The following is a 16,749-nucleotide window of genomic DNA, read 5'->3' as shown; positions in this document are numbered from 1 at the left end:
AATCCGTGTTCATATTCGTCACTTGTCAAAAATATTGCTGCAGTAGCTAAAAGTGTGCGTGAACAACCTTAATAACTTTCTTATGATGATGTTTATGATGTTGATGAGTCCCACCTCTTACCCTACATAGGTCTGAGAGGTACGGTTTTATCTAATGATAGTTAGAAAAAATCCTACGAGAGGTGGCTTGGGAACATTCTCTTCAGAACCCTGCTGTCTAGCTTTTCCAATCTTACAACGGACTCCGTCACTTTACCAAAAAGGCACCTCTAGATTCCCCTACTAGTAACGTGGTGCCACTCTCCACGGACAACAGGAGTTGAATTTGTGCTATCTGCTGCGTGCTTATACCTACAGTTGTCATTAGTTAGCAATGTGGTGCTGCCTGACATTGTTATGTCCTGTTCCTGGGAACGGCGGCTACCATCAATCCCCCAGCAGAGGACATTTTCGAGACCTTAGGGGCAGCGACGGTCCACAAGCAAGCAAGGGAATAGCAAGGAATTTCCATAATTGCCTGCTATTTCCTTGGTGACTGCTAATCTCTGCAGAGAAATGTTTGTGCTTAGCTCTTTTTAATTCAGCAGCATACTCATTTCTCAAGGAAGTAAACACATTCTAGTCTTCCACTGTGTTAGCTCTCATGAAACGTTCATGCGCATGATCCCTCCTGGATTTGAGCCTGCGAAGCTCAGTGTTGTACCATTTGTTCGAAGTTCGATTTGCTGCTGGCCGTTGAATAATGGAACTTTCCATAGCCGTTTTCAACACCTCCTAGCTTCTTCATTCACCACTACACCATAGCATATGCTGGTAACCAACATTGCACCGAGATGTCTTGGAGTAGCCATGTATGTACTCTACCCGTTTGTGCAGTGCTCCAGTTTGCTCCCGACTGATTTGAATCCCTATTGCTTCGGGATCTGAAATTCAAAGTGCCGGCACTGTTTGCACCGTGACTGACTCAAAATAGCAAAAAACATGACCAATTAAAGTCCTGATGACACTTGTTACTCACCTTCTGATGCATGTTAAGTGATGCCGTCACTCTCTTCAGGTTTAGGGACCTTTCCGAGTTTAACCAATCAATGTTAAAGCCCCCCATAACCAAATTCTTTTTGTTTAGATGAACGAATTCCTATAGCCATACCTCTAGTATTTCCATAAAACGTGAATCACTAGAACTTGGTGAGTGGCACAGAACACCGTAGTTAGCTGGCGTCGCACCGCGGGAAACGGAAATACCAAGAAACCAATTATTTTCTTTAGTTCTTTTGACTAAAACCTTGAAAACAACAGTGTCCCTAGCATACATTGCAACTCCACCCGTGTGGCGGGAATTTTTGCCTATACTACATACGCTCCTGCCGGAGTCTCTGCTGACTGTCGATATCTGTACTCTTCAGCCTATTCTCCTGTACACAATTTATACACTTCAACACCTCTGATTTGCAGAGCGATGTTTTATGCCCCTCACCACACCTGGAACAGGCTCCTTCGTACTTGCAAGCCTTTGTTGTGTGTCCAAATCTCCCACATTTAATACATTGCAATACCCTGATTGAACGCCACATGCTACAAATATCAAAACCTATCTTCACTCTTTTTCTATTCTTAAGATAGCCATATGCTCCTTCGTCTACATCTACAAGAGCATAACATTTGTCATACTTCATCTCCTTGTTTTCAAACTTCCCAATGACTTTTACTATTATTTAATATTAACCATGGAATGTCCTCATTTTGAGATTTGCTTCGTCCATCACCTCTGAATACCGGTCGATCTCGCGTCCCGGTCGACGCAATCTCTCCATCTCACACGGGTCCCACCACAGGTTGGCGTAACAGGACTGTCCTTCTGGTCGGCCTAAGAGGACTTTACTGGCTGGTTCGTCGTCCGCCATTCTCTTGACATGCCCACCCCACCGGAACCTGGCGCGACGCACACGAGACGAGACGAGTTCAGGTTGTCTCGCTTCAGCGCGATGTTAAAGAATGGGCAGGCTTAGCCATCCCCTTGTCGCAATCCCTTGGTGGTAGCAAAGGGAATGAAGAGCTTCCTGTCCACCTTCACCTAGCTTGTGACGTTGGTCATGGTCATTGTTAGAAATTCTCTTTTCTAACAGGAATTTTGATTTTGCTTCGAATAACCCGGACGTTTCGTATTCAATAGTAGTCCCGAAAATTTACTTTATTTCTCGCCGGGTTTCGAATTCCGCTCGTCCCGAGCTTATATCTCCTCACCTTTTTGTAAACATCGCCACTAGGCGATGATCATGGTCAAGTTTGTTAGGTTCGGCTGGTATTCCGGAAATAGTCATGGTCTCATACAATTTGACTCTGGCTATGCTATGGTATGGGCCTTGAAGTCGATGAAGAGGTGATATGTGTTCTCAATAATATTTTCCAAGATCTGCCGCATGGTGAAGATCTGATCAGTGGTAGACTTTCATTAGAGATAGGATCAGTGGTTGAGTGAATATCTTTGGTAGACGAAGAAAGAGAACGCGTTGTCTCGAGTGAGCTTGTACCACATCGCGGAGAGCACATTGCTCTTGATTCGAGTGCGTGCTCGATTTTTATCGTAGTCGAGTTGTCAACGCGCTTAACAACTCGTGTTTGAAAATTTTCTGGTTAGGTCGCGTGTCGTCACGATCGAGGCCGCTACAGCCCTATAGTTAGTACATAATGGCTTGTCCCTTTGTCCCTATATGGGGTAGATGATGCCATCATTCCAGTCACAAGGCATCGAATCGCTATCCCGAATCGCTCTACTCTCTCCCCTCCATTTTTATAAGCTCGGCGTTGGTGACTGGTTCTTCGGTCAACAAATGCCCCTTCGGGTCTCCTCTATGCTATGCTATGGTGGCAGGAGCTGATTTGTATCCCCCGGTGGAGTTTCCGGCTGTTCAGTGAATTGGTCGTTGAGTAGTTCATAAAAATGCTGGTCCCATCGCGAGAAGACCTCTGGCTGGTTACTGATCAGATTTCCAACCTTTTCGCAGCAGCCGGTGACCTGCGTCTGCCTATCATTGTTTTGTACGCAAAGTTTTTTCGTTCTGTCACAAGCCTACACTCGTCGTCGAACCAACCAGATCTGGCTTACCACGACGCGTGCCCAAGACCTATTTAGCACAGTTCCTGATGCATGTTCTTAGAGCGTTCCATGCCTAAACAGGTAGTAATCCGAGTTGATGTTGGCCCCTCGAAAGGTCCTGGCGTTTAACAGACTCGATTGATGCCGCCGATCCATCAATACGTGATCTAATTGATTGGAAGTAGCTCCATCCGGGGACACCAAAGCAGCTTTGTGGATGTCCTTTCGCGCAAATTTGGTACTTCCAATCACAAGGTTATTGTTTATTCATTGTATTGACCCATACTCCACCGACAGCCTCATAAAATATCGCTCAAAAGGCATTGAAAAAAAATTGTTGCCGCCACAGAAAGTAATTTTAATTTTATTTCATTATACCTCCAATAATATTTTCAATTTTATTTTATGTTACATGTATTATCCCAATTCAATTTGAATGCAGTTTTACTATAAACAGCTTGTAGCACTAGCACCAGTGTTGGTAGATACTAATGCTTTTCACATCACAGTTTCAGTGCCACCGTCATTAACGTCTCCAGCCAACGTCTTTTATGTAAGTTATATGTGGACAATAATTGTACATAAAACTCCCTTACACAGTGGTTATACAAGCATTTATTCATTTCAAAGCTGTGCATCGTTAACATAATCTTCGAAGTAGTCAAATTGCAAGTTATCGCCAGCTTGAGCAGCGTAGTGTTGTGATGAAAAATTGATCTTGCAACGATTAGTGAGCAATTGTTTTTCAATTAACGCTAGTCCAAGTTGACTACGAGCTTGTTTGAAATTCTTTATTATGAACGGCGATGTAATTTCTGGATTAAATACCATTTTAGAGCAATCGTAGTTTGTATAAAATTCGCTAGGCGTTCTATGGAGAAAAGAATTAGACAGAAATACGTTAGTACCTCGAATTTCGAATTCTAAGATGGCACTGTTCAGCAAAAATTCGGATAAAAACTTACAACATTCCTCCACCGGTGAGAACCGTGTCAGCTCCTTTCAATAGAGTAATTGTTACTTTCCGTACCATTTGATGATAGTGGCGTGCCAAGCATGTGGTTTCATACAGCGATGTGCATTTGGTATGGGCAATCTGAGGTTCATCGGTGAAAGGATCAAACATACCTGACCCATATGACTCTGACGCATCCGTGTCAATAAGTATGTCTAGCTGTTGGTTCATTTTAAAGCTGCTGCGAATCAACGCCAGCAAACCAAGACATCCGTTTGGAAGTACTTGTAAACAAAGTGTTGCCAACCGTTTTATGTAGCTTACGTTTCGTTGATATGTCACGTTACAACGTCGTTTGAAAAGTATAATGTTCAGAGTATTTAGGATGGTTTCCATATCTTGATGGTTTCTACCTGCAGAAAAATATCATATAAGTTTTAATCAAATATTGACAAATACAAAAAAATGATTTTTTTTGAAAATTATAACTGTAGTAGTAGTATTATTATTTAAAAAAAGCTGTATAAGTTTTTATTATTGTTAAAACGGGCAGAGCCGTATTAAGCACCATCTTAAAGTTTTGAACTTAAGTTGATGCTCTGTCAGGCTTTGCGCTAGCGATTCGTTCGCAATTGACGTCTTGCGCTTAGAAACCGATAAATCGCTGCAGCGAAACGGAGAGACTATGGACAAACCACATATTATTAAGCTATAGTATTACATATTTTCTATTTGATACTTCTTAAACACGAAACAGGTAGAATGACAAAATATCTAAATGGATGTTGAGTTTGATTTTTCTTATGGCTAGTAAACAAATAGCATAAAGTGCATGATTTTAGCGTGTTACTTTAGACCCATTTTACTGTCATGAAGTAAATTTTTCTACAAGTTGTTTCATGAGGAGTAGTTTTCTACAATGATTATACGAACATAAAAAAACGAATATATTATAGAACGAATATAATATAAAATAAAATAATTAAAAGGAATGAAACGTTCTCTAGTCACAAATACATCATGTTAAATATGTAAGATTAACTTACCTGCATTTACATACAGCAAATTTTTGTAGAAATGCGAATAGAATCTCGCAGGGTCTACGTTTAGCACTTCACCTCTTCCGGTAAGAATGACAAACACTGTCTGGATGCAGTGCAATTGTTCACGATACCCCAATCCGGCGTTTTCGAGTAGAGTATTTAATAGTTCAATCAGATCTGAGAAAAAATCGATGCTGATGGTATGAGCAAATTTTGAGAGTCCTTCGAGAGTCACACTCAAAACACGTGAGTCAGGATAACATTTAAGAATTTTGAAGAAAATCATAAACGTAAGCTTTGAAATGTCGGTTAATTTTCGTCGAACAACTTGTTTGCTTTCTTCAGCCTTTGTTTCGAAGATATCCTTCTCCAATTCACTCAATTTCTTTTTGCGCTTACGCTCCTTTCGCGACATGTTGATTACACGTGATTTTTGTTTTTCCAGCTTATGTTTCTTTAACTCCAACAACGTATCATCATGAAGGTTTATTTGATTTATTTGTAGATATTTCAAACAGGATATCGTTTCAGGAAAAATGTTTCTTTCCTTTTTGCTGATCAGCAAATTGATATGGCGTACAACCTATGATAGGATAATGTTGTCAGCATTATTTTAATGGTTAACAGATGACGTATTAGGTGTTTCAATTGATTAATTCGGTTTTTATTCGACATTTGTGGGTTATCTACAACAACAAAATGTAATGTAAATGTAAAACTACGTTAATGAAAGTATTGTCTGTCGTTAGCTGCTACTTTCTCCCATGTTTCAGGTAATTCCTCGATTCCGTATCGATAGAACTTCTCATCGTTAGGAGCGATCCCATTAGAGACCTATTTTTCATAATAAGTGAGCTGCTGCGCTGCCATATCGTTACTCATGAATCTGAACAAATACTAGTCCGAAAGAGCAACATGTGGTGAATACAGCAAGGGTGGTTAACAGATCCCCTTCGATATTTTCGAGATATGTTTTGATCGGTTTTGCGATGTGGGGTCGAGCGTTGTCATTTTGAAAAATCAGTTTATCATGTCTTTTTACCCATTCTCGTTGTTTTATGGCCAAAGCACTGCTTCAAATGCAGTGATTGTTGTTGATGGGATTGTCATTCAATAAATTCATTAGGGTCTGACAGCTCATAGTGCACCACACTTTTCGTATACCACCATATGCACAGCATAACCGTGGATATTTCGCTGTGGTTGCAATGGACATGGTTACTCAAGCAGTACCCAGGCCTTTTTGAGTTTAAGATTCTTCTAATATCTCCCTTTTTCATCACCAGTAACGATTCGGTACGAAAACCCCCTTTTTCTGCCGTGAAGCAGTAATGAAAAAGTACTCCTCGCAAAAACAGTCTACCAGGAACAAAACTTGACATGTTCAAATGCCCAAAACAGGTGTTGTTTACAATTTGACGAAATAATCTATACTGCGTTAGATGCGTAATGACAGTAACTATCAGAAACATATAAGGTTGGCTAAAAAGAAATCGACGTTTTTTGCGTGCATTTTAAACCTATATTTAACAGGTTTCCAATAGTCCGATTTACTTCAAATATGCATCATTTAGTTGAAAAAATTATTGGCTTTTTAGAAATACCTTCATATTGCCTTTTTACAGAAAGTTTAGACGTTATTTCCGAAAAACTCGAGCAATCCAATTTCATAATCCTTTTTTGATCTCAGTTTTTCATCACTCAGGAAATTTTATAAAGCGCGAAAAAGGTGTCAATCGCTTGATGCAAGGTACGGACTATACGGTGGATGCATCAACATATCCCCACCAAGCTTCCGGACTTTCTGGCGAGTCACTTAAGACGTGCGTCACATTTCGTTGTCCTGACGGAACACAAAACCTCTTCCGTTGACCGATTCTGGCCGTTTCTGGTCAATTGCTAGTCTCGTACGGTGCCATAATTGACAGAAGAGATCTGAATTTAGCGTTCGGCTACAAAGAAGCAACTCATAATTAACGATTCCATTCAAGTCCCACCATATAGCCAGTAAAAACTGGTGGTTTGACCACCGGTTAAGCTGCTTCACCACACTTAGACCACGATTATATTCACACAGTATTGTCGTATGTATCCCATTCCTCATCCCCAATACCCATCCACTTAAGAAATGGTTCGATTTCATTCCGTTTGGCCAAAGTTGCGCAGATGGAAATTCGACCCATCTTGTTTTTTGTGTAAATGGCGTGGCGCCCAAACTACAAGGTTCTTTGTTAATCTAGCTTTGTGCAAATGGTTTTAAGCTGTTCGATGATTGATCTTTAGCTCCTAGCCGATGCTCTGATTACTAACATGCCAATCAACTTTAATTATTTCTGGGATTTCATCGATATTTGCAACGGTCTGTCTCTGCGAGGTGCATCTTTAACATCGAAAATAACTGAAACGGGTCATTTTTTTTTTTCTTTTGAATTATAGAGGTGTTTAGCTCTGAAACGGGTCAACAAAGCAAAATTTCACCTAGCTGTTACTGGGGGCTACATCAGGCGTGAAAACTAGCGTAAAATTTATTTGTAATGTCAAATCGTTTACGCTTTGTGTGACAGCACAAATATAAAAACGAAATGTCAAACGTGTTTACGTTCGTGTTTTTGGTCCGAGAAAATAGAACTAGAAGACAAATAAATTGATTTCTGAATATTTTTTTCTGTTTTTTCGATTTTGTTGCTATACCAGCAAATAAGAAGTTAAATTATCCTCTGTTTGTAAGCAAAGCGTATGCAAAAAGTATTTACGGTCGGGTTTACGCCTCGGCCGACCCGTAAACGTTTTGACAGAGGCGCAGCAGTTTGGCATTAATCTGTAATGTCAAAAACATTACGGAACGCCTCATGTAGCCCCCCAGTTAGAAAATCGGCACCATAAACACCATGCACAATTTCAGCGGCCTAGCTTGTATTTTCGCCTTTTTCAAAGAAAAATTGTAAAATGAATCGAATTTTCTCTTAGTTTACCTCCATTGTTCACACCCTGTGACTGACAAACGAATGGAACAAACAATAAACAATGAAGCTTTTTTGTGTAAAAAGTGTAAAATATCAGTTTTAAAACGAGCCTAAATTTGAAACTTTACCATTGATACTTCACGAGATATCGATCATAAACGGCATCTATCGTGAAAAACGTCGATTTCATTTTAGGCAACCTAATATTTCATTAAAAAAATTCTTACATTCAGTGAGTAACGCTATCCTTTGTAAAACCGAACTCATTAATTGAAACACCCAATGGTAATATTAATACACTTTACTCTTACTTACATGATGTGTTAGATCCAACCGCGTATCTGTTTTAAACAATGTACTAAAGCAAGCGTGAACTATTTTTCGCAAATTTGGCTTGACATCGTTTAAAATAGGTACCAGCACCTGCACTATGTTTTGTGTGTAGTTGAAATATGGATGAGCCAATACCAAATCACACAAACAGTTTACAGAGGTGTCCAATAGCTGCAAAGTATCAGCTGACACATTCTTCGATTGTCGCTTGTTGCGATGGTATGTTTTGATTACAGTTTCTAACTGTTGCAGGTACTGTTTATAAAACGCCAAAAGTTTGTTCTCATAGTTGACACGAGCAACGGTATCTTTCTTTACTGAAAGTATAATACAAATACAAATTATTTAGTATCGTTTTAACGACATTGTTGTTTAATACTCACGTTTCTGTTGTACTTTATCTACTATACCCACACGATATTCTGGCACAATGTCTCTAAAAATTTCCACAAGTGATATCATAGCTATTTTCCGAATGGATAAGAAATTGTTTGACCCATCTTTGTTCGTTTCTCGTAGGCAATCTAATAAAACTGCGATGTTATCAATTCTAGCGTCTGGATTCTCTAAGATGGCAGCACAATGAGAACCGATTAGCAGCTGCTTTTCTTGGATATCATGTTTTCGTTTCAGTATTATTTCCGCAAGAGATAGAGAATCTAGTTCTATTTCTGTTTCTTTGTCATTCGTTTCGAAGTTCATTTCATTCGAAGTATCGCCAGTTTCATTGTGAACATTGGATGGATGTCTTTGGGTGGATCGATTGACTACCCCTTTTCCCTTGACTTTAATTGGCAGCAAATGGCAAACTTTTTCTCTGCTTTTCGCTTCAGTTTCAATTTGTGTTCGATATGCTTCTTCCAAAGCATCGGTGGAAGCACGTGTAAGCTCTTTGATTTTCGTAAATGGTATGTTACGAGCATTCTGTATTTCGTATCGGCGTGTAGCTTTTTGTTGTGCATATTTTCCTAAGTTGCGAATGGAAAACCTTAGCATTAGTATAACTACAACACAGCAAATTACAACATTACTAAACATACTTTTCGATGAGAATTTTGTTTTCACAGAAATTTTAAGCGATTTCACCATTGTTTTGCGCTGTATTTTTCACTTGTTTAGAAGTTGTTACCACGTGGGAATCTGACGAGCAAATCTATTCCAACCAAACCAGCAATACTGTCAATCTATACTGCGGTGCCACACCAAGCGCAAATCGGACCGCAATCGTTTGCGCTTCGTGCAGCAAAAATATAAAAATGAAATGTCAAACGTGTTTAGGTTCGTGATAAACATCGACGAAGATCTACACCGACAATTAATTTATGTTCATTTTAAAGAACGTACTGGGAGGCATTTGTAATAATTATTTAGTAGGAAGGCAAATTTTTATAAAGTGGTGACAAGGCAAAAGTGGTTATGTTTTCTTCAGATTTGATAGTTCGTGTTTGATTGTGATTGGTGTACTAAAGCCGTGCGGCACCTGACGAGTGTTGGCGGCACCTGAAGGTGTACAGCATTGAAGGGCGAACAAATAGAGCGAGACAAACAACAACAACCCTTTTCATTTAAAAAAAACCGTCACTGGGAGGCCACACGAAGCGTAAAAACTAGCGTAAAATTAATTTGTAATGCCAATCTGTTTACGACTCGGCCAAAACGTATACGTTTTGGCAGAAGCGCAGCAGTTTGGCATTAATCTGCAATGCCAAAAACATTACGTTACGCTTCATCTTCCCCGCAATCAGGTTGAAAAGAAATTCCTAAAGATCTATATCTATATCTACCTTTGAATTATAGATAGATTTGTACGTTGATGTGCTTGGCTTGGACACAAACAGTTCAACATTGGGTCTGAATGTAGGTAAGCATGTAAAAATTATTGTAAAACATCTGCATTTCACAACAACAACAACAACAGCGAACGAATATTTGCAAAACAAAACCACGATTGTATCAAATATAATTCTTGCACTGGTATCTATGTAACTATTTCGATTATGTATGTTATAACGAGGATCCCCCCGACGGTGTTGGAAACGCCAGTAAAATGTCATTTTTTGGCGGTTCTTTGATCCTCTCATACAGCGTCCGAATAATCGCAAAAGTCAGAAACTATTTTTCGTCGAGCTGCGCAATTCGATAGTTTTATTTTTTGGATCTTTCCTACCTCCTATTGCGGCAGACATCAACATATTCTCACGGTAAGTACTCATGATCGAGTCGAGTCGAGTCGAGTAGAAATATTACAAATTTGTTTGCAAACTAATGTGTGTGGGCGACGCATCAAATGCCGCCCCAATCCATTGTCATAGTCAGCAAAAATGACTTAATGAAAAAACACGTATTATTTAGTTATCTGCATTATTTGGTGATATGGTTAATAATATTTAGGTTATCTATAGTACGGCTAACAATATTTATCCATTATATTGTTATTATTGGGTATTGTCCGAGTTGAAGAAGTCTAAAAATCGACACACAAAGTAATGTGCAGAAAAGCAATTTATACTACTATGTTGCGCACTACGAGCTAAGCGAGTGGTGACTATAAATAAATCTGTTGCATGTTTGAAGATAAGGTGATTTAACAATACATTAACGTCAAAGATATTTTATATTAATTAATAAATTAATGAATATTTTATTTTAGAGCGTTGCTACAAAATTTGGGATTGATTATGGAATGCATGGATATATCTATTGAAAACGATCTTTCGGGAAATGGATCTGCCATGAACGGTAATACATTTTCATGGCATCTTTGACCTATGATGTTGTAAATATTTCATTCGTATCGTTATTAATTTTTTTTTTTTGTTAATTTACAGTTGACGAAATAATGAGCGTTTCTCTATTACCCGATAATAATTACTTCAATCGGATCGACGACTCGATTGGTGAAGTTTCAAACGAAGGAAATGTTTCGAGACGAGAAGTGACTAGAGTGCTAAATGCTAGTTATCACAATAACACTGAATGTTTTGATGGAAAGGAAAATCGGATTAATGATAATTGTAACGAAACATTGTTGGAATTTCCTTCTGCTACAAAGGAACAAAGCCTGGAGAAGTTTCCGTCATCATCGTTCGAGGCAACCCATAACAATACTTCCAACGCGCCCTTTTCAGAAGAAGAGCTGTTCACACCCGCTGATAACTGTAAGTGTGAAAATCCGTTTTAGGATGATATCAAACACTGAAATTTACTCATAATAAAATTTTAATATGTGTTTTACGAAGCTGTGTTTAGAGCAGACTTACCATGTTAGCTAAATCAAAAATTTAAAAAGGTTTTTTTGTTCGATTTTTTTTCAATATTATTTACCATGTTTTTATGTACGATTGTACTTTCTATAATCGTTAAATTTGAACTATGCGGAGTCTATTCAACCTCTGTGATAGTTTCGATAAAATGTAAATGTAGATAGGTAGAGTTATAAAATAATTACCAGAGAATTAAAAAAAAACATGACTCCTAATAATTATGAAAGTTACAAGCCCACAGTTTTTTTTTCTTTTGTATTATAGAGATTTTGAGCTGTAATAGCCTAACATTCGACTCTTAAACAAGCCCACAGTGATTACACTAGCGCGGATTGATCTCCATCTGCTTAGCAATTTACACAGTGGACGGATCGCGAATCCAGGGAAATTATGAAATAATGAAGTAATTGGTGAATTTGAGGTGCATCATCTTTAACACACTAAGCCAATATGTTCAACGTTCTGATTCAACGCTCATAACTTTTTCGTTAATATAATAGTGAACGCCTGTCTGTAGCTACTGAACAAGAGCAGGGTGCAGACTTTTGTTTTGCATCCTATCGAGTATTGTTGAATGTGGAGCACTGAACCTGCAAACATAAATGAGTAGGCAGTGAATGTTTTTAAAGTGTGCAAGTAGGACGACAATAGAGCCTGTTACAACCTAGGTTTAGGTTTATTTCTACCAGCAGTGCGGTGATTCGATTTGTCATGCTTTCCGTGTTTTTATGTGAAAGCTAACAAAATCGAGCATCAGCATCTTCTATATTAACAATTGGGTTACTGACAGAGGGCAACAAGTCACTAAACCGTGAAAAGTAAAGTGTAGTTATTGAAGCATTACCATTGCAAATCCATTGTTGTAGATATCTTTTCTTCGGCCGATTTCGATTGTTTATTGTCCAGAGGATCTACACCGGCGACGGCTGCATTAGCATCGACAACACCGCACACTTCATTGGAATTGCCAAGAAATTCCGTGCTGACCATCTTTGACCCTCTTTTGCGGAGACAAATCAGCGTACCGGCAGAAAACAGTTTTACAGATAGTGTTGAAACATCGTCTGCTTCTATTGCGTTACCAGAATTTGCACAAAAGCAGCAAGGTCACACACCATTCGTTGATGTATTGCCTACATCACTGAATACAAATGTCGAAAAGATTATTGATCAACACAATGAGCATTGTTTTCAGGATACTACACCACAGGTTCCTTCATGCTTAAAAAAACAAAAATGTGCGAATGATCTGGAGAAAACAGAATTTCAAATCGACGAAACAAACTTTGAAAAATTGTCTAAAAAGTGCGCGATAAACAAATCAGTTAATGAACCGGAGGACATTCTTGTGAATTTAGATTTCAAACATATGAATGACACGGTTTCGATAAGAAATACCAGTGCACAACATCCACCGATTTCTGATACGCTACAACAAAGAGGCGGTGACGAGCTAGAAAACATTCTCCAAGCCCCGTCATTTTCCGATTCTAACGAAAAGACAGTTCTAGACAACTCACATGCCCTTGAGCAAATAAACAGCGACGTAGTGGCCAATATTCTGGGGCAAGGTGTCGTAGGTGTCAGAGAAGAGCAAGAAGACAAGCTTCGACGCCCTACAACATCCAACGCACTCCTGAAGGAAAGCTGTCTGGAAACAAGTAAGATTTCGCAGTCTGAACTGCCTAAACCGCATCAGCGAAGTGACACGACTAGTGTCGCTCTGCCTAATTCTCTGGAACCGTGTGAGTCTAGAGGTGAGCGTAACCACATTGATGATCAACAGACATTGAGTCGGGAATCTGCTGAAAATCAACTAAAATACTTCGAAACTGTTTCTAGTTTCATTGACTTTCCAAACGTAAGTAAATTGCTACATAAACAATTTGAGAGTTTCATATTTTATTTGTCAGTTTTGTGGACAGGGAAGCAATGATTTGATTTGTACGAGTCACACATTTGCCGAGCCAATACAAGAAATAAGAAACAATAAAACAGATACTATGAGGTATGTTGGTATGAGGTATGGTATGAGGATTGTTGAAACATAAATCTTTATGTATGGCATATGTTTTCGTTTTGTACAGCGACGATCAAATGGTTCAAAACGAGAACGACGCTGGTGACATTGAGAAAAATCCTAAAACTGAGTAAGTAAAATGTTGTTACAAGAGAGAAAAACACTGTACAAAGAAAAGGAAAAGTTTTTCTATCATTTTCATAACAATAAACAAACATTTTGTTTTAATTAATTTTTAAGAAACATTTAAAAAACCTACTCAATAATGACATACATTAATTAATCTGTAAGTTTGTTAATCTTATTTTACAATTCTATATTTTTCGAATGATTTTCTTTTACAATCAGCAACCATGTGGCAGAAATGGAGAAAAAAATGCACGACGTTGAGCTAAGGGAAGAGAGTATGCTCAAAAGGATCACTGAAAAAGATAAAACGATTTGCAAAATGAGGTATTGTATTAATAATTTATATACACATTTTAGTATTATTCAATAATAAAGAATTTATAGCTTTTGTATGTGTATCCTTAGTTTGTAAATTATCTTTACTTTAGTATGTTACTTTGCAAATCCGTGATAAAAATTAAGTATGTAAGTATCGTCAGTATTATTGAAAAAAAAATGCAAGTTCACAACCATTTTTAAAACACCCACAAGGCATAACAAAACGACACAATTCCAATCAATTATTGCTTTAATGTTGTTTTTAGAGGTCACACGCTCGTTTTGTTCTCCGTATTGCCGATTTATTTGATTGATTTTTGATTATTAATTTTATTTACATTTTTCTTTAATTGAATTTTTAGTTTTAAATAGATATTTATTAGACACTTCACTTTCATTATTGCAGCAATGTAGTCGAGGCATACGAACGTACCATCGCGGAATTGATTTCAGAAAAGGAGACTCTAATTCGAACCCACGAACTGGAATGTGAAAGCCTAAAACAGGATAATGATATAAATACACAGCACATGGAATCTCTTGAAAAAACATTCTCCAATTTGTACGCGTAAGTAGCAATTTCTTATCTTAAAGTAGCTTTTTTCAGTTGTCAAACGTGCCAAATTTAAATTGTATTTAACAGTAAGTATGAGCGAATGAAGAAAAACGCTATTGAGTATAAGGAACGGGAAGAGAAGCTGTTGAACAAAGTCATGAAGTTAGAAGAATGTTTAAGAGCCCAGGAACAACGATACGAAAAGATGAAAAGTCACGCTATGAGTCAACTAGAGATGTAAGAACAAATATTTGTTTAGTGATCGTTTTTTGAAGAAACCCTAATTTTATTCTATATTTATTTTTAGTGCCAATACCAAAATAGACGAAGCAAATCGCAATCATTCCCAGGAATCGGCCAAACTAAAGGCACTGATAAAAAAAGAGGAACTTTACCGAATTTCGATCAATGAACAATTAATTCAAAAGTCGAAGGAGAATGAAGAATTAGTTAAAATATGCGATGAGCTCATCAGCGATACGAATTGAGTTTATTGTGATTGTCCATTGCACTTTCTATACACAATTTTCTCTATCGTTTTTGATATTATAATTGAAACCCTTTATTAGTTGCTTGTAGAGAAATATTTCTCATTTTGCGCCACGTATGTCAAAAAGAATGTGTGCGCATGAGATAAACTATCTTCTGAGTGTTCTCTATTCATAATTCATGCTTATTGTCATATGTACCCAACAAATTTACTTATTCTGAGGCTTTTTTTATAAGAACCTGTCGTAGTTCGTGTGAGCCATATATCTTTTCATACTTTCTCATTACAACAAGACATGTTATCCGAAACCGTAATCTCACATAGATTGGAGGACATTACAAATGTTGGATCTTTTAGCGATACCGATAATATCATGGAATAAATTCGTATGAAGAAATGCTTTGATGTATAGATAACTGTAACCATACATTCTGCAAATACACCGTGCAATTTGATTTACTAAGGACTGTACGCTAGGTGGCATCAGCTAACCAAAATATAATGATGCAGGATATGTCTTTTTGTTTCCGGGGTTTTGGTCTGCCGGGGGTCTACAAACGGAGCCGGAGTCGGTCTAGTGCTCTGTGGTTTTCTTTCGTATCAGTATAGTGGTAGAGTATATTAGTTTTTCGAGAAGGACTAGGTGGAGAAGTAATAGTCCTATCTCACCTACGGTGGCATCGGTGGTGCTGGTACTAAAAAAACTCTAATGATTTTTCGGAATGCAGAATGATAGGTTGTGACGAGGTATACGATATACGTCTCGATATACGATATACCCTGCAAATCTATTCTATTTTAGTTTAGTCTGTTTTTTTTTTACGTTTACAGGATCAGGATCAATCCAGGATCAATATTCCTTTATGACCGTTTTATTCTTTGGCAAGAACTGTAAGCAAAACCTTCACATTCGGCCGATTTTGGCTCACATCTTCTCGGCCTTTTGAGAACATTTTGAACCACTGATAAACGCTGGTTTGGGCTAAAATAGCTTCACGATAATAAATACGGCCCGTTCTTCTAAGATGAAACAAAAAGCGTCACCATAAGCCACAGTCACGCTCGGACACATAATTTGTTTTCACCAATAAAGGCCTCCTCAGACCGCCGACGGAAATTTTGGAAAGTAAATTTCGGCACGTAACGTAACGTCAAAACCGCGTTGTTTGCGAGGCCTACAGCTGAGGCCTCACGAAGCGTAACGTAATGTTTTTGGCGTTTCAGATGAATGCCAAACTGTTTACGCCTCGCTCATAACATATACGATTTGACAGAGGCGCAACCAGTTTGGCATTAATCTGAAATACCAAAAACATTACGTTACGCTTCGTGTGGCCTCAGCTTATGAGTTTCTATGGCACTTCACACCGGTTGTCGACGTTGGCGTCGTAAACTTCGTACGCCGACGGCAAAGTTGACAAAAATCACAACTCTCCTTTGGTGACGCTCAGGAACTTTGGCCAAGGATACTGGGCCGCCACACGAGGAGCTTCGTGTAGGAGGTTTAAAATACAAAACCGAAATGTCAAACGTGTTTACATTCGTGTTTTTGGTCCGAGAAAACAGAAATCGAAGAGAAATT

General features: G+C 38.3%; 2 protein-coding genes across 5 annotated transcripts; one reads left to right on the top strand and one right to left on the bottom strand.

Annotated features, from left to right (window-relative positions):
• Positions 1-3,500: 3,500 nt before the first annotated feature.
• Positions 3,501-9,566, bottom strand: LOC131209234 (nucleolar complex protein 3 homolog). Its single transcript, XM_058202248.1, has 6 exons — positions 9,432-9,566; positions 8,775-9,359; positions 8,374-8,708; positions 5,099-5,678; positions 4,063-4,465; positions 3,501-3,968 (listed from the first exon to the last, which is right to left on the bottom strand). The coding sequence occupies exons 1-6, from the start codon at positions 9,478-9,480 to the stop codon at positions 3,722-3,724; spliced, it is 2,199 nt and encodes a 732-aa protein (XP_058058231.1). The 5' UTR covers positions 9,481-9,566; the 3' UTR covers positions 3,501-3,721.
• Positions 9,567-10,485: 919 nt separating this feature from the next.
• Positions 10,486-15,638, top strand: LOC131208408 (uncharacterized). Of its 4 annotated transcripts, XM_058201148.1 has the most exons (11): positions 10,574-10,592; positions 10,852-10,970; positions 11,042-11,130; positions 11,220-11,549; positions 12,521-13,515; positions 13,568-13,662; positions 13,742-13,804; positions 14,023-14,127; positions 14,528-14,689; positions 14,765-14,914; positions 14,985-15,638. In XM_058201148.1, exons 3-11 carry the CDS (start codon positions 11,070-11,072, stop codon positions 15,163-15,165), a joined length of 2,142 nt encoding a protein of 713 aa, XP_058057131.1. In that variant the 5' UTR covers positions 10,574-10,592; positions 10,852-10,970; positions 11,042-11,069; the 3' UTR covers positions 15,166-15,638. The 4 variants fall into 4 exon arrangements, with proteins under 4 accessions (XP_058057133.1, XP_058057132.1, XP_058057130.1 ...); XM_058201149.1 differs by lacking the exon at positions 10,852-10,970 and having other exon boundaries at positions 10,489-10,592; positions 13,580-13,662; XM_058201147.1 differs by lacking the exon at positions 10,852-10,970 and having other exon boundaries at positions 10,489-10,592.
• Positions 15,639-16,749: the final 1,111 nt, after the last annotated feature.

Source organism: Anopheles bellator, chromosome 2, assembly GCF_943735745.2.
Source record: "Anopheles bellator chromosome 2, idAnoBellAS_SP24_06.2, whole genome shotgun sequence".
In the NCBI taxonomy this organism is placed as follows: Eukaryota; Metazoa; Arthropoda; class Insecta; order Diptera; family Culicidae; genus Anopheles; species Anopheles bellator.
Note: the sequence above shows the minus strand (reverse complement) of the source record. Positions and strands in the feature narration are given on the sequence as shown.

What these genes read in the sequence shown, in the direction of transcription:
- LOC131209234 (XM_058202248.1), bottom strand. Translation starts at nt 9,480, where the DNA reads ATGGTGAAATCGCTTAAAATTTCTGTGAAAACAAAATTCTCATCGAAA. An exon ending in AACAAAATTCTCATCGAAAA is followed by an intron (nt 9,360 to 9,431) that starts GTATGTTTAGTA and finishes TTCGCAACTTAG; the next exon opens with GAAAATATGCACAACAAAAA. An exon ending in CTCACCGGTGGAGGAATGTT is followed by an intron (nt 3,969 to 4,062) that starts GTAAGTTTTTAT and finishes TTTTCTCCATAG; the next exon opens with AACGCCTAGCGAATTTTATA.
- LOC131208408 (XM_058201147.1), top strand. Translation starts at nt 11,070, where the DNA reads ATGGAATGCATGGATATATCTATTGAAAACGATCTTTCGGGAAATGGA. An exon ending in GTTCACACCCGCTGATAACT is followed by an intron (nt 11,550 to 12,520) that starts GTAAGTGTGAAA and finishes CCATTGTTGTAG; the next exon opens with ATATCTTTTCTTCGGCCGAT. An exon ending in GAGAAAAATCCTAAAACTGA is followed by an intron (nt 13,805 to 14,022) that starts GTAAGTAAAATG and finishes TTTTACAATCAG; the next exon opens with CAACCATGTGGCAGAAATGG.